This window comes from Macrosteles quadrilineatus, unplaced genomic scaffold, assembly GCF_028750875.1.
Source record: "Macrosteles quadrilineatus isolate MER2022 unplaced genomic scaffold, UCM_ALF_1.0 Scaffold_7__1_contigs__length_78375512, whole genome shotgun sequence".
Lineage (NCBI taxonomy): Eukaryota > Metazoa > Arthropoda > Insecta > Hemiptera > Cicadellidae > Macrosteles > Macrosteles quadrilineatus.
The window spans coordinates 74516031-74543688 of record NW_026542600.1 but is presented as its reverse complement, the minus strand read 5'-3'; the positions used below and the strand labels follow the sequence as shown (position 1 = coordinate 74543688).

The following is a 27658-nucleotide window of genomic DNA, read 5'->3' as shown; positions in this document are numbered from 1 at the left end:
GATACTGGCAAGTTTGCGACTTTTTGCAAAAAGTGATTTTTACCTTTGCATTTGCCGCCTGGAACGTATCCAACAAAGAAAGGGGTGAGCCGGTACAGTACAAAGGTTGAACTGTCAGGTACCAGGATCCGATCCGAACCCATGACAGTGCTGCCTTGAGCCTGAAGTCCGTGGTGCTAACGACTCACCAAAACCACAAACAAAGTTAAAGTTCTAAACTATATTTAACTTAAAAAGCAGATGTTTTCACAATTTGTTTATAAATAGTAAACCCAAATTCATAACCATTTCTAAGAATTTGCTAGCCTTCTTTTAGTAACTACTTTTATAAAACGTATCAAACACATAATTAATTTTGATAAAATTTGAGTTTGACTCAAACCTTATACGGTAATAGTAGTTTACGCAACGATTGCGTAAAGATAGTGTTAACGACACGAGTAGAAAATTTAAGGTACGATCCTTGGCGAGTGCTTTAAAAACTTTTACGAGTGTCGTTAACATTATTTACGCGAGTTGCGTACACAACTTAACCTACGACATTGTTTTAATTACTAAAAATCAGTATTCATAATTTCTAAAAGAGGTTATGTTTTCGTTTATAACCTCCTATTGCCACTGACAGTGATGCAACGTAACACACGAATTGCACCAATCAACAATTAAATTGACCTGAACAGCTGATTAGTTGAATTTTGAATCATTACAATTTTACTTCTCCTCTCTCAATCCTTGAACCTCATTGGTCCGTTACCCGTGTTGTTATGAGTAAAACTATGCTGTTATGAAAGTAAACAATGCTGTTATAAGATACTTTTCAATTCTAAGAACTGTGCTGAAACGGCTACTTTAAAAAACGGTCGTAGGTAAAGATTTGTTGTTTTTTTTGTAGGTAAAAACCATTTTTTTACCCCGCTCTTGCGGCGATAAGTGGCAACTGCCCTAGTAGTTTGTTTATTCTCCGCTGACTAAAGTAGCGCTAGCAGTTTACGTTTTCGCACCACACTAGTTATCCCCCTCTAGCCCTGTAGTTATCATTGTTTGTAGGCTTACTACTAGATGGGATAACCTTGTGAAGACTTAGGGAATGCATTTCGTAGTTCATAACCACCTCTAATATTCGAGTTAGAGGTTAGAGGTTAGAGGATATTCGAGGGAGTTAGAGTTCGGGGCTATCTTGGCCGTACATCGTTAATTTTCTGCAGATTAAACGACAACAAGTTTTCATGGATAATTTCCCTCACAACTTTAAAGGCCTAATGCCCCTAACAAAATTCATCATCTAAATAATTCATAAAAGTTCGTTTTACAGGACGATGAAAGGACTTGTTTTTACTTGTACTTAGATTAAAGGACTTAAATCTATGTTTGAAAGCACCGAAAGCAGTGTAAAATTAATTTATTGTATTTATTGTTCTATTTTTGTTCTTGTTAATTTTTTTGCATTGTTATTGTTATATTGTTGTTATTGATATTTCTCGTTGACTGATCCGTTATTGTTTCCTTTGTTGATTGTTAAATTATTGTTCTTTTCCTTTGCTTGTTAAACTCGTTGCACAGTATCATGTTATTTGAATTGTCCATGTATGAATTGGCAATTTTGCCGTTTAAATAAATGAAATGAAAAGGATTTATTGTCAAAGCCACAAATCCCGTGTTTAATTAAACATGATAGGCTTAGTATGATGTTTGGTCCTTTAAACTCTGCTTGTATTACCAACACTTCCATCTGGCAATCGACTGCTAGTAGTGTCTTGTCGTTTGAGAATTTTAAACTGAAAACTCTCCCCATACTGTACTACAATTGTGTACAGGAGATTCTAGAGTTAAAATTGATATGTAATAGTTTTGTTTCCATTTTTTGTTCCAGTTTGAGGAACCAAACGGCATCACTCTTTGGTACAATTCTTTCTCTGAACATTTTGTTTAGTTTGCTTACTTTTTATTCCCAGCCGATACGATTTTTAAGTCTCCTAATGTTTTGGAAATGCATATTCTGGCAAACTACTATAGTCTCAATAATAGATTAGTTGCATATATATACATCTTTTAAATCTAGGTTATATCAAAGTGTTTTACAAAATACTTGAAACACATTGTTTCTTTAATGCACTTCATAGGAATGTAACATTAAGGTAATTAAATATCCAATTTAAATTATACGTTTTAATCACAGTCTTTCAAATTTGGCTTTTTTTAATCAGTCCTCTTTTAAAGCGTTATTTCTCATATGGATACAATTATAAAATACAATTGTGCTTACTTTTCAATGTAAATCCCGCTTTTCAAAAGTTTTGTGGAATCCTGATAAAAAATGTTATTTTGTGAAAATTCCAAGTCTCTACTTTTGCCGTTGTTTTTGGAAATACACAGTTACTTTAATTTTTCCTGTAATGTGCTGAAAAAGAAAAGCATTGATTGAAGTATTTTATAAATAGTTTTGAAAGAAATTGCTATTGCTATTGAATAGGAAAGAAAGGCGGTTTGTTTAAAACACATTTTGTACAGTTTTATACAGCGTAATAGACAACAAAACTTAATGGTTTCATAAGGAACTCAAGTACCCCCGTCGAAGAAAACATGCAGTTCAAGCGAATTTCATTTAGCCTGTTTGTGTATTCATAAAACCCCTCCTTTAAAGTTTCAAATCTATTCTGTTTAGTTGACATTAATAACAAGTACTTAGGTTTGCTGCTACAGTAAGGGTAATAAGGCGTGTTTCATTGTGCTAACGGTTTAGTGTAAAATGAATATATTTTCCGAATTTGATATAAATACGTTTATTAACAAGCAAATTACAACAGTCAATTGTGGACAAATCCAATAACCCAAATCTACAAAATCTTTGGCCACCTACTTTCCTGTAGATCATCTATCTAAAGTGATGTGCTTATAAGCCAATCATTGAACTTTACTTAAAAAGTTTCAACTCTCGGCTTTCCAAAAAATCTCTGAGTTTCACTACCCAATAAGCAGCTACATCTGCAACAACAAAAAAATTAGATACAGTTCCCTTGCCCAAGTAGGGTAGTAATGTATGAGCTACTGTAAAATACCTGCGAGTGTCAGTGGATACAGAGGGGGTTTAGTTAACTACCGCAGTTTTAAAGTCCAAATGGTTTGCGGTTTTGAAAGAACTAACTTGTTTATTTTGTGTATATGTCAAGCTAAGCTCGTTAGTTGCATTTAAATCAATTAAAATTAATGATAAATGAATTAACGACATGAAAGCAATTATAGAGACACCTAGCGGTGACTCGGCGCACTGCTGCGAACTTCGATGGTGGTGACACCTAGCGGTGACTCGGCGAACTGCTGCGAACCTCGATGGTGGTGACTCCTAGCGGTGATTGCCGAACTGCTGCGATCCTAGTGGTGACATTCGAACTGCTGCACTGCTGAAGCCCATACAATAATAAAGGTTATTGTTATAGTCTATTGTCATTGACTATACAGGGTGTTCAAAAAAGGTGGGGAAAAATTTACGCACTGATTCCTTAAGTCAAAATACTGTAAAGAGAAAATCAAGAATAACATTTTCCAAAATCACTTTGTTAACCAGATATCCCATGTTAGGGGAAAAAATTATTTTGATACAACCAACAATTTTAAAATGGCGGCCGTTTTATTTTGTTAACTTAAATTACTCGAAAATTGTTGATTTTATGAAATAATGCCATGAACACTTATATTTAGCATTTTTAATTCCTATCAAACGATGCCAAGATCAAAAATATCGAATAAGATATAGCTGAAATATTACGGTTTTAGTTTTAAAATGGGGTATAATAAGGCAGAAACTACTCTAGAAGGTTTTTCATTTGTAAGATAAGGCTACAATTAAGGGCACCCTGAATAACTTTGCCTTAACACCAAAAACGTTCTATTTCAGTTATTTGCCGCCCAATCTTTTTGACCTTGGTTTATAGGGAATTAAAAAAGCGTTCTCAACATTTCAAAAAAAAAATAAGTTAAAAAAAGTTGGCCCGATTGGAAATTTCAAAATGGCGGCCGCTTAAATTTGTATAACTTACATAACTCAAAAACGGACAATTTTACAAATTATTTTATAATCTTACAACTGAAAAACGTTATATTTCAGTTACTTGCCGTTCGATCTATTTTATCTTGGTTTTGTTTGATAGGGGATTAGAAATACTAAAAAAGTAATCTTGAATTTTTTTATCAAATTATCTGTTTTCGAGTTATTTAAGTTATCTATATATATATCTTTAATTTAATACGCAAGCAGGTTTTTTGTGACAATTACTCCTCCGAAACTACTGAACCGATTGACATGTTTTTGGTGTCATTGGAAAGAGCGTAACGTGAAGTTGTGCAGGAAACGTTCTTTTTAGGGAGATAATTAGAGAGTGAGGCCCTGGGGCCTTTAAAGTTTCGTATTTCTCCATAAGATTAACATGGGAAACAAAAAATGTTATGAAACTCCAGCTGTTGTCAGAAATTAAAAGTGAGAAGAACATATGTTCATTGTAAACAGTGAATAAGTTTGCTAATTTAACAGTTTGCTACTAACATTTACTGACTTGGTTGAAATGAAATATTTACTATTTGAATTTGGGGTTGCGTAAATATTACAATGGAAAAAGCGAGAGAGCCTGGATAAATTGATATAATCTGTTATGTACATCTTGAGTATTTCCATAATGTTTGAGTCGACTCTTTTAAAGTCATCAGAAATAATTACTGTTATTCGTTTAAAAAAAAAAATTGCCTGTCCTGTAATACTTAGCAATTGCTCGGATTCGAGCAACAGGGACGCTAGTATATATATTTTGGCCTATTGTTATCAAATTGAAGCTTATCACTTAAGTAACGAACATTTTAATCAGAGAAGAGATATCACCATTTTCAAGAAAAATTTACGGTATTTAAAATAGTAAATGAATTTTCACACATAGAGCCACAATTTTTAAACGATTCTCACTCTCAGAAGTGGTGTTGTTAAGAGCAATAAAAGCAAATGAGTCAGATATATCGTTGTTGAAAGAGATAAGTCATTGGCTATATACCACTACTATTGACTATATGATACTTGTAGTGTTATTTAGTCAACTATAACGTTCAGAAACAGCTGGATAGATACTAGTTCAGTAGTTCATGCTGAAGTACACTGCAATCTCCTTACAGCAGATGCTAACAAGATTACACAGGTACAACATGCAGCTATAGTGGAGAAAACATGTTTTGTTTGTAAACTGTAAATGGTATAGTATTAGTATACAATCCAAGAACTATACAATTTGATCTCAATGTATCCATAAACGAAACAAGCACACGGTACAACAGTTTTTTTTCCTCCATGAGAAGAACATGTAACATAATTTATCGGTTTATGAAAAAATTCCATCTTATAGTGGTGTTAAATATTTCAATAGCTTACCTGACAATATAAAAAATATAAGTAATTTTAATTCATTTAAAAAACGTTTGAAATTATTTCTCACCAACAGACCCTTGTATAAATTAGAAGATTTTTTCCAACTTCCTGAAATTTGATTTTTTTTTTTTATAACAATGTTCTTTGTAAGTAGTCTTAAGTTTAATATTGTGTTTTTATAGCTGACTCCATTCTGTACAAAATGTGCAATATGAATAAAGTTATTTTGATTGATTGATTGATGTGCAGTGTTTTTCTTTTAACGAGTACTTAGGTTCGCTGCCACAAGGAAACTGATAGAGTGTTTTTTAGTAAAATATTGATAGCTTAGTATAAAATAAATAAATTTGCGAAGTTTGATCAAAATATATCCATAAACAAGCAAACTACAACATTTAACAATATTCTCCATAAGAATAACATGGATATTTTAAATTTTCTCCATTGCAAATAACCGAAAAAATATTTTTATATACTAAATTATTTGTTTTTTAAGCTCTTTAAAAAGGTCTAAAGAGAAATTGGGAAATTTTGTGTTTTGAGGGTTAAAAGTGGGAAAACCCAATTTTTACCCCATAAACACCCCCCCCCCCCCCCCCCCCGTAAAGCCTCGTTCCCATGGTTCGATCATCCTGGTTCGCGAACTCATTCAAGTTGAACCCGCTTTACACCTTTAAACCAAATTTCATCAAAATCAGACAAAAATGACTCAAGTTCGTTCATGGACGTATATATATATAAAACACCATTCGTTCAAATTTATTTGAACGAATGGTGTTTTTGGCCTCTAGGGACATCAAAATGAAAATGTAAATCGATCCCGGGTCTTGGTCTTACCATGCCACCTACGGTAATAGCTACTTCCCTTTAGGGAAATTCGCTAAAACTGAAAACAAAAATTTCACAATCCATGCTTATGAACAGTCCAGTCTTTTGAACAGGAACTATGGAATGTAATCAAAACATAGCAATGGGGAGTGAGGTAGTAGATTTACCATGTTACATGTATCAGTTCCAAAATACATACCGTACGCATTTTAGGGTTTACCCTAAGTAATTAATTCGTAACCAAGCAAATGTGTTGAATAATAATTATAAGAAATTATAATACGAATAAAACATAGCATAAATACCCCCCCGCTGCAGCAAACCTGCAGACTAAGCAAATTTCCATTTACTAATACATTTGACTTATTCTCCATAAGAATAACATGGGGATTTAAAAAATATTTTTTTAAATTTTCTCCGTAACCATTAGGTGCATTATGATGCTTTATACTAAATAATTTGTTTTTTTAAGCTCTACAAAATGGTTTGGAAAGAAACTGCAAAATTTTATGTTTTTAGGGTCAAAAATGGGAAAAACCAATTTGTACCCCATAAATCCCCGTTACCGTTGTCCGATCATGCTGGTTTGCGAACTCGTTCGAATAAATGTAGGTTTACACGTTTATACCAAATTTCATAAAAATCGGATCATTTTTGCTCGAGTTATCGGACACACACACACATATATATATAACATAACCATAACCTCTCTTAGAGGTTATGTCTAGTAATTGTTAGTCCTTTAGTTGGTGGTAATTTTTTAGGATTTGTACAGATTTAGTAGTATGGCGTAAACTATCGACCACACTCGTCCGGCAAACACTTATTTTCAGGACTAGTAACAGTAACGTAATATAGTAAAACGCCACACTACACTGTTTTGACGAACTTCCCACACAAGGATTTAGTCCAGAAAACAGCGGTTTGCCGTCAGCTTAATCAAATGGGGTTTCATTACATACTACTGTTACTGTAATGAGTTTTTACCTGTACCAACCAGCTGATAATATTTGGCAATGAGTGGTTATAAACTATTGATTGTTAGTCCTTTAATCTGTGGAAATATAAGGATTTGTATAGACTATGGCGTAAAATATCGTACGTCACTCGTCCAAAATGTGTTTACCGGACTTGTATGGTAATTGGTAATCCTGCACTCGACTTCATCTCGCATGGAAACGCCTTTTTTCCGTACTATTACTATTATTTAATGAATATATGTCTTTAAAAAATCAGCTGGTCTTGATCATAAAGCCCTAAATTTCACTCCATTCACTAGTAACAAACACTGTTTTATTGAAATGTTGATGGTTTTGTTGCAGTATTTCTTTACCATGGTTCCTCCCAAATGGATTCGCACTTACATTGGAAACCACATGAACAAAGTGTTCAGAAGAGATTACATGATTGGCAGGGGTTCAAAACTACCTGTTATATAACTTGAACAGGTTATGCATTTAGTTAATAGCTTTACAGATTTATAGATATAAGACTAAAAGTGTTGAACATATTTTATTAAATAATATTTTGTAGTAGTTCATTTTTTTAGTTGAGCCCAATATATATCACAAAAATGTTTCAACGTCTCTATTGATAGATATTTGATGACATTACATACAAAAAGTAAGTACTAGGCAGCACATTTAAAAATTTGGAGACCCATTATTCTGAATTACCTTGGTCCCCAAATCTTATAAAAATCTAATAAAAACTCCTACCCTGAGTTCTTGGGTTAGTCCAGCATGAGCTGGGAACGAACTAACACACCTGACAAGGCTTGCAAGAGGCAATTGTTTGAGTTTCAGACCTCAGTCAAATGACTGTAGATACCTTTCCCTGCGCCTAACCGAATCCTTGAGGAATTAGACAATTAGATTTCCTCTCCGGAGAAAGAGCTATATCATTGACTATATAACACTAGTGTTATATAGTCAATGGCTGCCATTACCGCTGTTATTGGATCGGAGATTAAAGCTGATGATGTACGCAATCCAAAAATAAATAAAAATATGTGTATTGTGTCAGAAGGAAATAAAGCAAGGATGCAAAGAGGTAAGGTACTGAGAAGAGACTTAAAATGACATCAAATCTTTGATTTATGCACATTTAATAAACTTTAGAAATATCTTCTACATGGTTGGTGGTGGATATCATAGCTTTGGACAAAATGGGCTAAATATACACCCATGTATCTAGTATGGCAATCCAAGGGGCAAGGCCTAATGCTTAATCTAATTTGAAATGTGACTCATCTACGAAAATATAGTTATTTTATGACTCTTAAATTTCTTACAAAATTAAAAACATATTTATATTTGCCTTACATTTTTCTTTTGCATTAAATTAATTGGTTAAGATTGATATTCCAAGTCGATTTGTAAGATAGGTCTAAAGAAACAAAAAAGTTGAGAATCTTTTTACGTTCCTTATTAAGTGTATTCAAGTAAAAAAAAGACAGCAACTCAAGAGAATGAATATACATAAAACCAATGACAAAAATATAATAGCACAACATTTATTTATTTCAAACTGAGTCAAAAGTACAACGTATATAAAATTCAGTTGAACAGAACACGAGTATCTAAATCCTTAAGCGAGAAAGTACCATTGTGAAATAAACAGCATTTTGTCTGCTTATAGTCTGTGGAATAATGAGAAAAATAAAATAAAAAATGTGTAAGTCATTTCATTCATCACCACATGCTACTAAATTATATTAACCAAATAACACATAAAAATTCTATAAAAATACTCTACTGAGCTGTGTAGAAATTATAGAGCTTAAGTCGACAGGTTTGATTGATAGTTCAATGTATATTTTGTGAACAGGCTTGTAAAACGTATTGTATTGTATATATTGTATGTATATTGTATAGCTTTTTAAGATGTAATATGTATATATATGTTTGACAAAATATTTTTTAAATCCTTGTCAAAAAATGGAAAATGTGGTTTGACCTTTAATTTTCAATGGCGCTGCTTCTTGATGAAGGTTAAATATTTAAGGTATAAATTATATGAGTGGAACAGCTTTAGATGAGGTATACACTAGGATAATTTCAAAACCTTATAATGTATTAATGAAAGTGATGATAAATTACGGATAAAACTGATTGAAATGTTAATCATTGTTGGTAAATTTATACACTTATATTATTTATTTATAACTTAAGGAACAGTCAAAATATGTAAAGAAGCAGCTTCAATGATAACTAACTTGTTTAAGAATTGTTCACAACTTTTCCATTTTTCAATCCAGAAATCAGCTCAAAGAACATTAATGTTGGTAAAGTTATCTATCTTTTAATTTATCAGTTTTAGCTATGCTCAGTTTCCCTTTTTAAATTTTGTAAATATGAATAACACAATGAATGAAATGGCTTGTTGTGTACATGACACAAATTTGACAACAATTGTTTTCTATTAGCAGGTTTTCACACATTTTTAACGCTAATAACTATTTTAAACTAATAACTAGTTTTTCTCTTACATTCAAAATATGATATTTGTAGGGAAACCATACAAATGGGACATGCATCTTGAACTGCTTTCAGAGGTCTGTTTAAAGATAAAACAGATATACATAAACATCAATAAATTAAGTTTAAATAACCCTACTGTGATCTGTGGGATCTGTTCTGAAGATTGGCATTTTTGCCATTATAATCTGTTGTAGCTAATGCCATTCATTAGTAGTGCTCCAAAATGGCCATTAGCTACAAGGCCGAAAACACAGCACAACATGTTATTGATTAATAGGAGTACCTCTAAGACCACATTAGTGTTATTAACTTTGGTGATTTGGAAGCCTTACTTCTAACGATAAATTTTGTACTAGTATATCACTTACGCTTTATCAAGTCAATTCAAATGGGTATAAAACTTTGTAATACTGGTCATATTAGGGTACTGAACAGTTTATTTTTCTGGTATAAACAGTTTTTGAGTTATATTATTAAACTAGTCATAAAGCAGTAGATATCAGGACCAAAAAATAAAATGAATAACCCTTGCTTACAAGAATAGTAACAAATATAAAATCTACTTAGATAAATATGGTTTTTTTGGATTGAAATTAAGTTTCTCGGCCTGATTTAACAAATTTTGTGTCTTAGTATGTATTAAAACATTAAATCACACGCTACAATTACCTTTGTTGATAAGCAACAAGTTGATTACTACAACTGTACAACAGTCGTGTAATAACTGTGAAATGAAAAATATATAACGCATAAAAATGTGTCATTTTGGCTGTCTCAGGAAAAAGATTACTCGAGTTATTGTGTTCCTTATAAGAAAATTCGTAAAAAAATGGAAACAGAATTATAATGTAAAATGTAAAAACTGTTTGTGTAGGATATGTGTGCAAGGATATTCTAGTAAGCATGGGTTGTCTTTAATAACTATTAGGGGGTAGTCAGTACCTACAATAAACGGTTATCAGTAGTAGAAATTTAGTAGTAGTATAAACTAAAACAGTAGCTTTGATGCTGAGACAAACATTCAAGTAACAAATTGTGTTAAATGGTAAAAGATTTTTAATCAATCTAGGTTTTATCTTTAAATAACAAATTTTAACAGCATAACATAAAATTACAAGGCCAATAAGATTACACAGACATAGCCAGTTTAGAGTAAGTTGTTTGATACTTGCTGCTATCCGCACATTGTACAAACAAATTTCAACAGTATAAAGTAAAATAGCAAATCTCAATAAAGAGCCTGATGGCTCATCCATATAATAATATATTAAACTTCTGAATTGTTACACACCAAGACGAATCAAAAAGTGGCACAATTTTTCAAACTAAATACCTGGATTTCTTAAACCTAAGCCTTTAAGAGACTTTACAAAAAACAACAAAATTACCACCTCATCGCTCAACGACACACTATGAGCTGAACCACTTGAACACTTTTTACACCGCACTAATTTCAAATAAAATTTTTTTCTTTAAAGCCAATTAAGCTTATAATACAAAACATGAAAAAAGTTCCTATAATGAATACTATTTCTTAGATTTCCATTTATATTTACAAAGATATTAACAATATACACACTAGTTTTGAGTATCGACTCAAGAGAGTCACTCACAACTTTAACCATTCACTCGTGAATTTTCACACACAGACACGTACACAAATATATATATATTTCAAATAACAAAATTATAGTGAGAACATTAACAAATTATTGAAAACTGTAGTCATTGTAATAAAAATTAAGCTAATATATCTGTGATTAGGAGTTTGCAGCTGTGTCGAGGTAGGGCACAGACAGTGTTAGAGGTATTGACCAACATTTGTCAGTAATCTAAACATTCTGAAAAATAAATAACTGTGTGTCAAAAGAACAAAATAAATCTGATAAGATTTCAGACGACTGAACTAACAACTGGAGTCTAAGAGTGGGTTTTGTACTACAGACCGTGTCACTTATTCCTTCTAAATGAGACCAAATAAAATAAAGTCAAAACTTGAAATATGGTCGTTTCTCTTACAGAGTTCGTATCTCAAGATTGCTAATTTTACAATACAAATATTCTCGTTTACCTAATACTTTCATTTTATTTGTATTGCTAGGGTGTCTGTCACTTTTACAGGTAAGTCAAGTTCAAGATCTCACTAGTACACAATCTCAGAGTCAAACCCACTTCACTCGATTGTCTTAAGACCACTGACGGGCAACTTAGATACGTCATTGCATATCTTCTTGTTTGAACCTCTTGGTAGGGTTCAGTGAAGGTACTGGTTCTCTCTTTACTCCAGTTTTAGCTGCACTTGACGAAGATACTACGTCTAAAACACACAATATAAATCTTCAATACGTACAGCATGAGACTCCAAAGTAAAGGATTAAATAATTCCTATTGAAGGAAGGCCGGAAGGATAAATTTTTGTTAATAAAAAGAGGATGGACGACAAAGAGACAATATTGGGTAAGAGAACATTTTGAATTTACCTAAACTGTTAGGAACCCTGGTGGACGGACAGCATGGACGTTGACTCCCCCAATGTTGAGGGAAGAGGGTGCTTTGTTTTAAAAACCTTATTTTGTTCCAAAATTTGTCAAGATTTTTCCATATTTAAATTTATATCTTATTTGTATTAAACCCACCTTAAAACTACACTTATTAAAATTGTGTCAACAAACATATACATACATAAATCTTACTGTGCCGCTAGGCCTATGATGTTTCGTCTCGTCTAAAAAAAATCAAGGGACAAAATAAATTTCCCCCCTTGAATTCAAAATTGCTGTCCCACACTCAATTCTTACAAAGAGACAACCCAATAAAACGTTCAACTGCTTTCAACAAATATTTTTGTCCCGCTTTTATTTAAATCTTAGCTATTAACTCTAACAACTAACAAGTCACTTCATTTCGATACTAATGATAGCAAATTTAATTACTTAACCCATAACTTCTTCTTTAATTATATTTGGGCCCCGAAAAATTCAAAAGTTCGCCATGTAAACAAATAAATAAATATATCTCTATTGTCACATAAACATTTTACAGATTACATATCAACAGCTATAAAAACAGGTGACATTGTCAACATAATTATAATAAGTACCTAAAATACAAAAATTATTCAAAGATTCTTAGAAATAATTATTTCCATTATTTAAAAAAACTTAATATTGACTAATACAAAAAATTACTATAACTCAAAATAAAGTTCATCAATACTGAAATATATTTTGTTTACAATAAATGAGGAAAGGCTGCTTTTAAAAGAAGTTTTGTTAATTAAATCTTTATATTTTGGTTGCAATTTATTTATAAATTTCTTTCTCATATATTTTGGTTTTTTTATTGATTTTCTTCTATTAATTTTAATCGGTGAATCAGAAACTGAAAATTCATTTTGAAATGGGTGTTGTATGGATGGTTAAAATTCTCCGCACATAAGTTTTCAAAATTTAACTGTACCATTAATAAGGATTTAAAAATAATTAAACTTGGTACAGTTATTATATTAAGTTCTTTAAACAATTTTCTACATGAATATTTCCGTTTAGCAAATGTCAATTCTTAATAGGCCAGTAAAATTAGGTTTTTGCCCGGAAATAATTCATGAAAAGCTGGAAATCGTTTTAACCCTTTTTTTTATATAGAAGTAAAAGGATTTAAAGTTTGTCCCATTTTACCAGGTGAGCTTCTAACCTGGGTGGGACCACAAAAATCTTGAAATTTAGGGTTATTTTTTAGTTTTTGCTAAAACGTCAATAGATTGTCCAGCCTACAGAAAAACATATCATAAAGGAATTGTAGAGCATAAAATCCCGCATCCATTGAGCATCTGGTGATGAAAATTGAACAAATAATACGTGATTTAAAGTAATTAAAATAAAGTTACTTTATTATTGAACATTTTTGAAGGACAAGAGGAAACTGGACATATGTGGAGGTAAGAAACTTGAAACAGAATACTGGTAGAGTCAATGTACCTTGAAGCCACCTGACTTGGGTTGCAGGACCATAGCCCTTCTCATTACGGGCAGCTATCCTGAAGATGATGGCAGGTTTAGTAGTCATGTCAATGTGAGCCGCAGCCAGGGAAGCATTGGGTACTACAGCTTGGTTTGTAGGACCACAATATACCCGAACAAATGCTAATGTAGCATTTTTACCCTCGGTCTGCAAAACAAACATTGGAAAGTGAAGAGCCGAGTTTGGTTCATGGCATGCATAGCATAGTTTTGCCGTTTCAAAAGATCTATTAAATAAATAAAAAAAATTCTGATTGGTACTTGGAATTGTATAATTTAAGGTGCCGGAAATAAAATTAAAAACTTCCTTTCTGTATTTTTCTCTATATCCCTCTAATTCCCACTTAGGACAACAAAAAGCTATGCTAAGCTGGCAAAATAACAGCGGCATTTGTTTGAAAATTTATCTTTAAATAGTTTTAAATTTCAAAGAATTTTGTTGATAAAAATATGTTTCAGAACAACAGTCCACAACACCAAATTGACAATGGTTATAATGTTTTTATGATCACTCAAGAAAATAAAACTATTTATTTATCAAACATAATAAGATCAAGTACAAGCAATCTAATTTTTACCTCAGGGGACATCAAAACGAAAAAGTTAATCGGTCCCGCGTCCAGGTATTGCCATGAGACCTACAGTAATAGTTTATTTCTTATAAGGGAAATTCCCCAAAAAAAAAAAAAAAAAATGAAAATGCAGTGGTTTAATCTTAAATAATTGTATAACAGCCAGATTTATTATAAAATACCAGTTATACGTAACATCCTAAAAAGCCATTATTTTGAATAATGAAGCCAATATTGCTTTGAATATTCAGGGTTGTTGGCAGAATCTATAAACAAAATTCACACATTTTTCCTGGTTTTCCCGACTAAAAAGTACGAAATTCCCGGCGGCTAATATAGGCTACTTGTAAGAAAACCCCAATAAAAGTTGTAAAAACAAATTAAAATACTTATTGCACTCAAGGTTAAGTCGATACCGGCAATGGCGGCAATAGTTGCGCATTGAACTAGAGCTACAACGCAACCGACGGTATCACCACAAACAATAGAACTCTCTCTGTGGTATCACTGAATGCGAGAATTGAGAGCCATTGGCTGCCATATGCACTGTTGTAAAAACAAATTAAAATACTTATTGCACTCAAGGTTAAGTCGATACCGGCAATGGCGGCAATAGTTGCGCATTGAACTAGAGCTACAACGCAACCGACGGTATCACCACAAACAATAGAACTCTCTCTGTGGTATCACTGAATGCGAGAATTGAGAGCCATTGGCTGCCATATGCACTAAGGTAAGTACTTTGGAGCTAGGGGACCAGGGGATTGTGGGTTTCACGGTAAATCCCTGAATAATACCATTTTCACACATATTTCCCGGTTCTTTCACGGCGGTTAAAATTCACGCATAATTCCCGATTTTCCCGGGATTTCTGGTTGCTGTCAACTCTAAATATTCCACTTATCACTAAATGTTTGAAAAAAATAGTTTTTACCTAAAAATTATGTAGGGCTTTTAATAAAAAAATGTAGTCAAAACTAGTGTGTATACCTCTTTTATTATTTTTAAAGCCAAAATACACAGGTTTGTAAAACCACAGTATTTAGAATCAGATAAAGCCATTATTGGCTTAATAAAAAAAAAAATATATAAATAGGATAAAATGTTAAAATTAAAGTAGTACCTGTGGCTGAGTCTGACGCACAGCTAGACATACGGAGTATTCAATTATCTTCCCAGCAACATTGCTAGGAGGTTCCCAACTCAGGTGAGCTCCGTCTGCAGATTTAGATATTTTGATTGCTGAAGGGGCTCCTGGGAAGCCAGGCAAACAGATCCTCATTCCCGGCACCTAGGCAGGATAGTAAATCTACTTACTATACTGCTTTCACAAGAGGCATTGCTTCATAGATGTAATCTCAATGTAGTGTTAGGCAGCAATGGTACCAACAAAACCCAGTTTGTGTGAGTGTGTGTGTGTGTGGCAATAACCACCCTGGTAAAATTCCGGGGGTAAAAATCCGGGCCGTACATTTTGAGCTGACCTCATGAAGGGGGTAAAAGTCCGGGGGTACAATTTCGACCCGTACACTAGAGGTTTTTATAATTTGATGTGTTCTGCTTAAATTCACAACAGTGAAAAGATACGTTTTAATTCCACCTTTAATCCATCAAACTGATGTTGTGCAACTCAAAAGTTCGCGGCCGGAATTTTACCCCCTGGTTTGTGACGTCAGTTTTGCCTAGGGGGTAAGATTCCAGGGGGATAAAAATCCGTCTACCCCTAGTTATCTATGCCCAATGTAATTTTGTCAAAATATCCCTGCTATAGCGCTTTATAAAGTAGTTGCTTTGTTTTTACTATATTTTCAAAGTTTCCAATTTCTTTCTTATTACAATATAAAAGGACTCACTCCCACTCCTCAAGAGCTCCTATGTGGGATTTTTATTGCAAATATTATATTTTGTATAAAATGTTTCATTTGTACGAAATAAAAAAATTTTGATTTGATATGATTTTTGTTAAATCACTACCAATATACAACTTGTATGTAACAATACTCAATCTGTGTGATTTTCACAGATCCTAATCTAAAATAACCTAGTCCCCTAAACAGGATTTGTGGATTTATAGCATAGCAGTAGTGAATTAACTCCGATACAATTTTTAAAACATGATATATCTCATTTTGGGCTGGAAAAATGTTAAAACTAAAGAAACTGTTGCGAAAATTTACCTCATTCTTGATGCCATTAGTAGAAGCCAATGCAGCCGAAGCCAGAGTAGAGAGGGCATCTGATTCATCCTCCTGCTGAACAATCTCTCATTGTGACGCTTGTTTTGATTTAGTTGTGGGTCAAGTCAGGATATTAAGTTATTTGAATAATTACGGAAGGGACGAGTGCAAAATTTTAGTGCATTTAAAAATGTTACAATAATACTGAGTTTGGTTTGTTGTTCTGGGCAAACTCAACTTCAAGTAAAACTTTGTAACAAAAATTACTGCAAGCCAATAATGATTAATAGTAGTATGTTTAGACATGAAAATGTTTGACATGACCCTTGCAGTGCACTGTCCCCCTGCCCACCTTGTGCTCAGCTCCGGACCGACACAACTGTATGTTTACACTTGCTCCCACAGAAATTATCGCTACACGTCTATTACTCGTTTCATTCCAATCACATTATCTTTTCATACTCTAAATTTTAATCCAATTTTTTTTTTCAATTCAATCTTTGTTTAAATGACCAAATTAACCAATTAGGGTCATTATTGTAAGGTGACAAGACTAAAGCAACCCAGCAGACACACAGGCAGAGTTTGTCTACGTCTGCTGATTCCACATACCTATTACAAACCATTGAACTAGCTACAAGATCATTCATTTTATTTAAGTTGGTTTTTTTGTTGTTGGTTTTTATCATTAAACATTAAGTTCACATTTCTGTTAATTGTTTCCCCCTGTATATTCTTGTATTAAGTTTCTTTATGTTTGTTAAAACTTAAAGTCATTTTAAAAAATTGTACCTATTTATTTTTGTACCATGAAGCAATTTTTAGGAATAAATTATTCATAATTAACACCTGAAAACTGACAAAACCAAAATCAAACCAATATAAATTGCAAACGACATATTACTAATAAAAAAGTCCTCTTCATATAGCGTAGCAATTGAAGAGAATACTATCAATTCACCATCACGACTGTATACTTACTTCTTTTTTAATTTTAACGTCAGGCTCTTTTTTTATATCAAGTTCACTGAGAGCTGGACCCGGTGGGGCATGGGCCAATGATGATGGAGAGCTAGAAGGTTCCTCTTTTATATTGAGTCCATTGCCTTGGACGAAATCCGAGACATAGTCATCGATGAGCGAAGGTGTCTTAATGGCAGGAGCCAGTGGATCTACATCTGATGTTGACCCCTCACTCGTTGTTTTTCCCTCACTCAATTGAGGCAATGGAAGGGTTGTTGAATCAGCCACTGTAGAAAACAGGTAACAGGGCTTAGCAAAATAAATAGAGAGGTCGGTAATAGGTAATATCAATTTTTTAAGCTCATAACATATCCAAGACTGAGGAGAGATCAAGACACAGTCAAGTTTTTATCCATACCTGAAACGTCTCGACTACACCACAAATGTTCTGTGGAAATAAATTAATTGCAAGTTATATCTTCAGGAAATGATATTTCAATTTGATGAATATATATGTTCAATTCCTTATTGGGCAATTAATTTTATAATCATTATAAAATAATCCCTGACAATGATGTTGAATTATCATCACTGCATCTGAAACACGTAGAATAATGGTTTTTAAACTGTGTCCCCTTCAAGCCCCAACCCTGTTGTCCTACTTAGTATTAATCCTCCCATTTTTTCATTCAAATTTGTAATCGATCCTCTTAAATTTGCGTACCCGTTTGTCGTCTGATGTATTATCTTATCAAGTCAGTAGGCAACCCCTATTGACTGCTTATATAAAACATGTTTACAAGTTGACCATGAATGCACTTATAAATACCTCCGCCGGTATCAGAACCGCCGTCATCAGGGGCAGTCTTAGTAGATGAGATTGAAGAATCTGCTATGGGAGGGTTGTTCTCCTCTCCTTCCGCCAAGCTTGCTACAGCCTCAGGATCATCAGGATCATCTTCCATCAGCTCCTCTCCTAACTGCTGCAACCCTGTTAAAGTGTGTTAAAAAAATTATTTAAGAAATAATCAACACGATGTATACAAGAAGGCATGTGTCAAATCCGATTCTCGAATCTACCGAATCCTAAGAAAAGATTTGGATTCGAGATTCGATTAACGAGATTCGAGAATCAATTTTTTTTTAAGAAAAGAATTATAAGACAAATGCTGTGACATTGCCTAACCATAGAGGTTATTAACGTCGTAATATACAATACTGTGACATTGACTAACCAGAGGTTATTGACATCGTATATACAGTACTGTGACATTGACTAACCATGATAGAGGTTATTGACGTCTTAATATACACTACTGTGACATTGCCATTTTATGAACAGAGAATACTATCGACCAACAAATTTAAAATTAACAAGTGTACCTACAACAACCATAAATAACCAATAATGAGTATTTGCCATCCAAATAAAGTATACTGACCGACAGTTCCATTTAGGTCATTAGGTTAAAAGATGTAACCGATTAGTCCTCTGTATTTTTCCCGTGTGTCAAAAGTAATTAGGTAACTTTTCATTGCAAAGAGTAGACATTTATGGTTAGTGTAATATTTATTTTTAGATGGTTCCTATTCCATCATGCTTTTTTAATCATTATAAGCCCATTTGTAATTATTTTTGGAACTCGAGATTCGAGATTCAATTTTTTTAGGATTCGGATTCGAGATTCGAAATTCCTGCATTCGACCATCACTACATACAACAGAGTATTATTAAAATATGTCTCTATGGCACATGGGGGATTTTCTTTTACATTACTGGTAGAACAACATTACAACACATTACAGCCATTTTTGTGCCATGTGATGTGATGTGACAGCCAGTGAAGTGATTCATGATTAAGTTACTTCAATTTTCAATTTCAGCAATGCCCATGCCTTTTCATTGCAAACTACATCACAATTAAAAACAAAATCTCATACGCAATTGTTAAATTAATGAAGTTCAAATTCCTTCAGACTTATACGTTATTGAACTAATTTTTATATTACGGCATGTTAATGCCGAAACGGCCGTAACGGAAGTTACAACTGATTGAGCTGTAGACAAAAGGTAAAAACAATTTTTTAGACAAATAAAGTCTGTCCTTGATCAACTAAAAATTATTACGCCAGATATGGAATGGGACGACTGTTTCACTTACAACTTTACCCTGACTACCAAAAGACATGCAATTGTGCTGTTATCACTAGAGTGTGAATCATGGGATCCTAGACCAGGAGTCTCTGTAGATGAGACATGTGAAGTGAGCTGTTCAGCAACAATAACTGAGTGGACCAACTTGGATGTGTAAGAACCTGCGATAAACTGGCATTTCAGTAACCATGTCAAGTTTGGAGAGAAGCTTCAGATTACTCTGGCTGTTGATGGGAGAAACATAACCTTGAAGCCAAACGCAACAATAACTGAGTGGACCAACTTGGATGTGTATGAACCTGCGATAAACTGGCATTTCAGTAACCATGTCAAGTTTGGAGAGAAGCTTCAGATTACTCTGGCTGTTGATGGGAGAAACATAACCTTGAAGCCAAACGCAACAATAACTGAGTGGACCAACTTGGATGTGTATGAACCTGCGATAAACTGGCATTTCAGTAACCATGTCAAGTTTGGAGAGAAGATTGAGATTACTCTGGCTGTTGATGGGAGAAACATAACCTTGAAGCCAAACGCAACAATAACTGAGTGGACCAACTTGGATGTGTATGAACCTGCGATAAACTGGCATTTCAGTAACCATGTCAAGTTTGGAGAGAAGATTGAGATTACTCTGGCTGTTGATGGGAGAAACATAACCTTGAAGCCAAACGCAACAATAACTGAGTGGACCAACTTGGATGTGTATGAACCTGCGATAAACTGGCATTTCAGTAACCATGTCAAGTTTGGAGAGAAGCTTCAGATTACTCTGGCTGTTGATGGGAGAAACATAACCTTGAAGCCAAACGCAACAATAACTGAGTGGACCAACTTGGATGTGTATGAACCTGCGATAAACTGGCATTTCAGTAACCATGTCAAGTTTGGAGAGAAGATTCAGATTACTCTGGCTGTTGATGGGAGAAACATAACCTTGAAGCCAAACGCAACAATAACTGAGTGGACCAACTTGGATGTGTATGAACCTGCGATAAACTGGCATTTCAGTAACCATGTCAAGTTTGGAGAGAAGATTCAGATTACTCTAGCTGTTGATGGGAGAAACATAACCTTGAAGCCAAACGCAACAATAACTGAGTGGACCAACTTGGATGTGTATGAACCTGCGATAAACTGGCATTTCAGTAACCATGTCAAGTTTGGAGAGAAGATTCAGATTCCTCTGGCCGTTGATGGGAGAAACATAACCTTGAAGCCAAACGCAACAATAACTGAGTGGACCAACTTGGATGTGTATGAACCTGCGATAAACTGGCATTTCAGTAACCATGTCAAGTTTGGAGAGAAGATTCAGATTACTCTGGCTGTTGATGGGAGAAACATAACCTTGAAGCCAAACGCAACAATAACTGAGTGGACCAACTTGGATGTGTATGAACCTGCGATAAACTGGCATTTCAGTAACCATGTCAAGTTTGGAGAGAAGATTCAGATTACTCTGGCTGTTGATGGGAGAAACATAACCTTGAAGCCAAACGCAACAATAACTGAGTGGACCAACTTGGATGTGTATGAACCTGCGATAAACTGGCATTTCAGTAACCATGTCAAGTTTGGAGAGAAGATTCAGATTACTCTGGCTGTTGATGGGAGAAACATAACCTTGAAGCCAAACACCCAGCACTCTGTCAAGATGAAGGTGGAAGGATTTCACAATGTGAGACACAGTAACACAGAGCCCAAAATCAAAAATGAACACTTGATTCTAAGAATACCTAAAGATAACCGTCGGTACTACTTTCCCTCAGACAAGTTGATGTACAGAGCAACAGCAGTGGAATAATGTCATTCTAGAAAACAATAGTTAAGGAGCTGTTGGGACTTAAATTCCATTTGAGTGTGTGTAGAAAATACATATCTTTTAGTTTACTAGGATTTTCATTTAACTCTGATCGTTTCATTTTGTAAAATTCTTATAATCCAAATTTAAATATATGCAAATTCGGTTAAAAGTATATTTGGTTATGAGCATATAGTCTGTGTAATAAAGGGCAAAAATGTCATTTTCAACAGATTTTTTAGTTTTATCCATGCTGCTGTAGAAGTGGATGCAAAGAATCTGGTCTTTAAGTGAATTAAAATAAATTCTTGTTATTTGTCGTGTGTGTATCGTATGTGTACCAATTATTAAACAAATTTAACAATTTATAAAGCAACAGGTTTTTGGTACCTATGAAAATTTAAAGAACTAATTTGTTGCAAATCAGTTGAGCGAACAATTAAAACACTTTATCCATGTTAAATAATTAGTTTTAGAACCACTGTTTCCATACGTATAATTTTTATCCTGAAGACAGGATTTTAGACCTTGTGGCATATCCTACATTAAAACAGGATGCGGGATGAAACAAGATTTTAGGCCCTGACGCCTTGTTTTATTTTTTACTACATCTAAGAAAAAAATGAAACCCCAATTAATTATACTTTAATTATTTTGTTAAATACCAAGGTTAAAGCAGCTATTTCAACATTACAAAAAACAAAACAAAATCGCTCGGGATGGAACAGGAATTTTTAATTCATGAAGGATAAAATGGAATTTTCTCAAACTGGTAGGATTTTTGCTTTGGTTGAGTGGAAACACTGTTTGGAACCTATAATAGTGTGCTCAAGTTTAAAAAGAAACTAGGGATGGTCAAGTCTCGAAATTTCGGGAAATTTTCGAGAAATTTTAAATCTCGTTACACGAGACGAGATTTCTTCTTGGCCGAGATTTTTACCGAGACGGGAATAAAAAAAAAAATAAATAAAAACTCCTGCAGAAAGTCAATGCAATACCCGCAGTACAGGAGCGTGTTGTAGTTGCGTTTCCTTTGTGAAGGCGTTCTTATTTAATTAATTCTTTAAATGTAAATATTACTTTAATTATTTTAATAATATTACTTTAATAACATTTGAGAAGTTTTGTAAAGTGTAAGCAGTGTGAGGAATGTTTTATTACTATAAAAAGTCAAAACAAGTAACTATTTTATAAAAATTAATATTGCTTTTATTTTATGATTTATTTTATTTTAGGATAAGTTGAACTCTATCCTAACTGATATCACTATGTTTCCTAATCGTAGGCATCTTTAATAAGTTAGGCGTGATTAATAAAAAAATGTTATGCTGATGTTTTTTAATAAAAGATTGTAAATATTCTTGCCTATTATCATTATTTTTGTATTTAAACAGTCATCTAACAATGTTACAAAATCAGGTAAAAATTTTGAACGTGCATTTCCCGTTGTGTATGAGAAGGGAAATCCCGTCTCGATCTCGTCTCGAAATTTTATGAGAAATAAAAAATCTCGTCTCGTCTCGTCTCGAACTAAAAATCCAATCTCGTCCATCCCTAAAAGAAACCTAGAGAAAATATTTTAAATTTCATACTTACTTGTAGCAGCAGGAACATTTTCAGCCACATTTTGGGGAACTTGATTCAACACTTTTCCAAGTGAGGAAATGATAGTGCCACTAGTGGTAGTTGTAGAGCCGGGATTAGGCATAAATGTGACAGTCTTTTGTCCCCCCATCATTTGCACAGTGACAGGTTTGCCCCCGATGGTGATCCCAGAAGCACCAGAGGACTGAGTGAGCAACTGAGAAGCTCCTGGTTTTCCCGTGATGGTTACTGTCTTGGGCAGGCCACCCTGGCCTGACGGCATCGTGATTGTGATGGGTTTACCAATTGCCGAGGTGGTGTTTGTAGATGACACCATTACCATTCGCATGCCTCCAGTACCAACCGATCCAGACACAGGCAGCATGGACACAGTTGATGTAGGAACTGTGCCTGTAAAATTAATATCGGTTCAACTGCATATTCCCTCAACAAACCAGTATTTTAATATAAATTTGCCATGAATTAGAAACGTTCAAGCATTTTACATTACTGATTTGAAATTATATTTTCTTTTCATACGGATTTACTAATATCCTGAATTCAGGTCAGAAAACTTTATACCTAGATATTAAATGCTAACTACCTTGAAAGTGTTAGTATTAGAGATAGGAAATGCCGTTACTTTGCAATAATAGTCAGGAACATTCCTTAACTTTCCAGTAATAGGTAAAATAACACTGTTATCTTTGTCACCGACTTGTCCAGTATGTTTTAGTCAGTCACTATTATAGGTTCAGCGTTATTTCACTTGCTGATTCAAACAGTTCAGATGATATTACAAAAATAAAGTAATACTGTCAGTAATCTATTACCACAGTACTATATTTTTTTGTGATGATCGCTGTTAATAAGCAAGACACAATCAACACACTTCAACAGTTGAAACAATGTTATAAAATTTACAAGGTATTCTCGGTTATCTATTATTATCTAGTATATCCAGGGTACTATTATTTCGTGCTGCTGGCTATTAATAGGAAGATGCGATCAGCAAAATAGTTATTCCATTTGTTTATTCAAACAGTTAAGACGATGTTACAAAAATAATATGGGATAATCTCAGTTATCTAATTCAATAATAGTATTATTTATAGGGATGTGTCGATTATCAATACCGATTCTCGATTCCACCAATACTTGGTATTGGTATCAAGAATGGGTTGTCAAAAGTCGATTCCAATACAATACCCGTCACGCCCGTGCGATGAAAAATTACTGCTATTGCCACAAACACGCAAGACGACGAAGATGAAGTTTCTGTGATCACAGGAGTCAATGATGATGTCTACATGGCCTAGGAAGATTTTCATGATTTTGCCGTGATCGCGGAAGAAACGATCACGTTTCCATGACCACAAAAGACGACGATGATGATGTCTACACGGCTGTGAGAAATGTTCATGAGTTCGCCACGATCATGAAAGATGATAATTATGTCTACACAGGCGCATAAGATGTTGATTATTTTGCCGCCATTGCAGAGGATGACGACGATGACGTTTCTGCGACCGCAGGAGTCAATGATGATGTGTACAGGGCCACGGATGATGTTAAATAATTTTGCCACGATCTAGCAAGATGACAATGACGTTTCCACGACTGCGGGAGATGTTCATGATTTTTCCGTGACTGAAAAAGACAGTGATAATGTTTCCGTAATTGAGGAATATATTTCAGATTTTGCAGTGATCCCAGAAGACGTTGATATCTCCACAACCGCTGGCGATGATCACGATATTACCTAGAGTTTGGCTTGACTGAAAATGTCAGGCTAGCACACCTCTATAATACAATTTTCTTTTTGATTTTTATTGTTAGATCTTCATTTATCTTTAATATGGTAGTTTTTTATTGTGTTTGTTTAGAAGGGTTTTAAACTTAAATCGACATGTTGGAATGTATCATTGCTGAATACATATTTCTTTACTTTAAAAACACCCCATTATCTAAAAAATACTTAATGAAAGGACATACAGACGGGGGTTGTTGTAGTGTAACCAAACCATTCAGAAAATTTTTTAAAACAAAACAAAAAATTGTATTGGTATCGAGAATCAATAAGTTTGGGTATCGACACACCACTTATTATTTACATGAAATACTGCCCAACTCTAGTTAATGTTCACAGATTCATTAAAAACAGTGTCAACAATAAAATAGCAAATGGCTCTATACCTTGACCAGCCTGAGAGGTGGATAGGGCCTGGACAGTGCGCAATCCAGATGCAGTAGTTACAACTATGATCTGTTGTGTGGCTGGACGTCCAGCTCCCTGGGGCTTGGTAATCACGATAGTCTGTTGCTTATTAGGTGGGTTCTTGTTTACTGCCATCATGTTGGAAGGCACAGTCTTCATGGCGGTCAACACCTTACCTCCACTTGCTACAACATAACAGCTCAACTCAGGTTGTATAGGTCATTACATATAAAATCAATAAATAAATAGTAGTTTACGCAATGATTGCATAAAGATAGTGTTAACGACACGAGTAGAACTTCTAAAATCTTCTACGAGTGTCGTAAACACTATTTACGCGAGTTGCGTACACTACTTTACCTACAACAATGTTTTAATAACAAAAAATCACTACTCATAACTTCTAAGAGAGGTTATGTTTTCTTTTAAAACCTATCATTGCCACAGATAGTGATGCAACGAAACATTGTACCAACCACTAACCAACCACTCAACAATTAAATTGGCCTCAACAGCTGATTAGTTGAAGTTTGAATCATTACAATTTTTCTTCTTCTCTCTCAATCCTAGAACCTCATTGGTCCATTGCCCGTGTTGTTATGAGTAAATCTATGGATGCAAAGGTCAATGAACTAAAATATAATGATTGCGCGATGTTGTATTTTGATGTAAAAATGCAAATCATGGCATTAATTCTAATTCGAATAATATTTCTCCTGGTCCCATGCATATTGAATTATCAATGCTAAATAATTGTGGTCAATTCAAATTATATTTTTATTCAATTATTATATTATTTTATATTCAAAGCTCCTACGCAAAAATATAAAAGTCAAACCAAGCAAGGGAAAACCCTGCAATTGTAATCCCCTTGCCCAGCCATTTGGGAAGTGGTGTAAATCTAGTCTAAATATAGCTCCAAGGTCTCACCCACCCCCTCCCACCAACCATCTACTTGCCTCCTTTCGAGGTCATTGTCCAACCTCTCCCACCATTCTATTGTTTTGCCTTTCTAGTGTTTCTATTCTGACTTCTTTAAACATAAATCTATTGCTTACGACAGTACAGTAGTGGAATTTTCTACTGTAAAACAGTACTTTAAAACCAAATCTCTACTGATCGTGTAATTCTGTGTCAAGTCATTATACCAGTCGCCCATGGACGACTGCTTTGAGTTGACTTGATTTATTGTGACAGCTATAAAAATAGGTTAAAACAACTACCTCTTGCTTATTTCTACATTGTAGAAGTATTTGTATTACTGTAGAATCTACAGTAATACCAATTATTCAGCATTTTATTGTGTTTCAGCATTTTAAACACAAATTAAATATTAACAAATATTGAGTTTTTACAATTCTAAACCAAACTCAACTCGAAACTGCCGAGTTCAAAGATAAACTCGAGATTCAAGGCCTTGAAGTTGAGTTAGATTTTCCATTTATCTCATATGTTAAACATGAGTGTTCATTAGTTTACCTTGGCCACCTTGGGCACTGACTAGTTTTACGATCGTTGCTCCTTGAGGGATACCTTTCCCTCCGGCTGAGATGGTGGTCCCTGGTTTCCCCTGAATCAGGCTCACCTTGGGGACCTGCAAAAATACAATTTTCCAAGATTAAACTGTGATAGCTTTTTTTAAGTCCAGTGCAGTCAATATACATTTTTAACATTTTATAAAGTTTTAGTTATCCTATTCGACATTAATTCCACATTACCCTATTTATTACTAACAAACTATTAAACTTTTTCATCATTAGAATTCATTTCACGTTATGAAAAATATTTGAGATCAGATTTTAGGAATTAAGTTTGGATTATAATTGATCAGTGAAATAGACAAGAATTTGCAAAGTAGTTAATGTTAAAATATCGTAAAATAATCAGAAGAGAAATCAACATGAAAGTTTATGATTATTACATCTATTTGAAAAAAGTATACTAACATAAAAGGTTAATCAGGAAGATAGCAAAAGCAGAGCAATTTCATGTGTGTTGTAATTTTTAACATCAGGACTTGGTGACGGAGTCTTAATGCATCGCTTTTTGGCTAATCAAGATGGAGTGGATTAAAAAAGAATAGTAAACTAGTTATAGTAAAGCAGTTTTACTCACAGTGGCAACAGTCATGCCTTGGCTGGTTTTGACCAAAGTGACGATCTGCGGTGATCCTGGAACTCCTCCGGGCTTCTGAACAATAATCTGTTGTTGTTTACCAGTCTGGGGGTTAGCGGCCTTGAGTACGGTCCCACCAGGTGTCTGGATGCGTACTTGTTGACCTCCCGACACTGTTATAGGTGTGAGCTCACGAGGTTGCTGAATTATGCGTATCGGCTGACTGAGCATACGTGGAGACTGTACGATACGCATCGGAGTACCAATCTGCTGAGTAGAGGTAGCAGGTGTCGGAGTCATCTGATAGAATGACACAGCGGTTTGAAATAATAAATTTGGA

General features: G+C 34.1%; 2 protein-coding genes across 2 annotated transcripts in view; one reads left to right on the top strand and one right to left on the bottom strand.

Moving 5' to 3' along the window:
- LOC128998386 (hydroxysteroid dehydrogenase-like protein 1) overlaps window positions 1-7764 on the top strand; it is a 38285-nt gene extending 30521 nt beyond the window's left edge. The window contains exon 6 of the mRNA XM_054424499.1: window positions 7552-7764. Coding sequence (XP_054280474.1) covers window positions 7552-7668 — 117 coding nt within the window. The 3' untranslated portion in view covers window positions 7669-7764. The remainder of the gene's footprint in view (window positions 1-7551) is intronic.
- A 966-nt stretch (window positions 7765-8730) lies between these two features.
- Window positions 8731-27658, bottom strand: part of LOC128997934 (host cell factor 1-like) — a 49882-nt gene continuing 30954 nt past the window's right edge. The window contains exons 10-19 of the mRNA XM_054423780.1: window positions 27319-27618; window positions 26683-26797; window positions 25182-25388; window positions 22998-23396; window positions 18272-18433; window positions 17461-17729; window positions 16480-16554; window positions 15426-15593; window positions 13689-13878; window positions 8731-12028 (exon numbers count right to left, since the gene is read on the bottom strand). Of these exons, the coding sequence (XP_054279755.1) occupies window positions 11928-12028; window positions 13689-13878; window positions 15426-15593; window positions 16480-16554; window positions 17461-17729; window positions 18272-18433; window positions 22998-23396; window positions 25182-25388; window positions 26683-26797; window positions 27319-27618 (1986 nt within the window). The 3' untranslated portion in view covers window positions 8731-11927. The remainder of the gene's footprint in view (window positions 12029-13688; window positions 13879-15425; window positions 15594-16479; window positions 16555-17460; window positions 17730-18271; window positions 18434-22997; window positions 23397-25181; window positions 25389-26682; window positions 26798-27318; window positions 27619-27658) is intronic.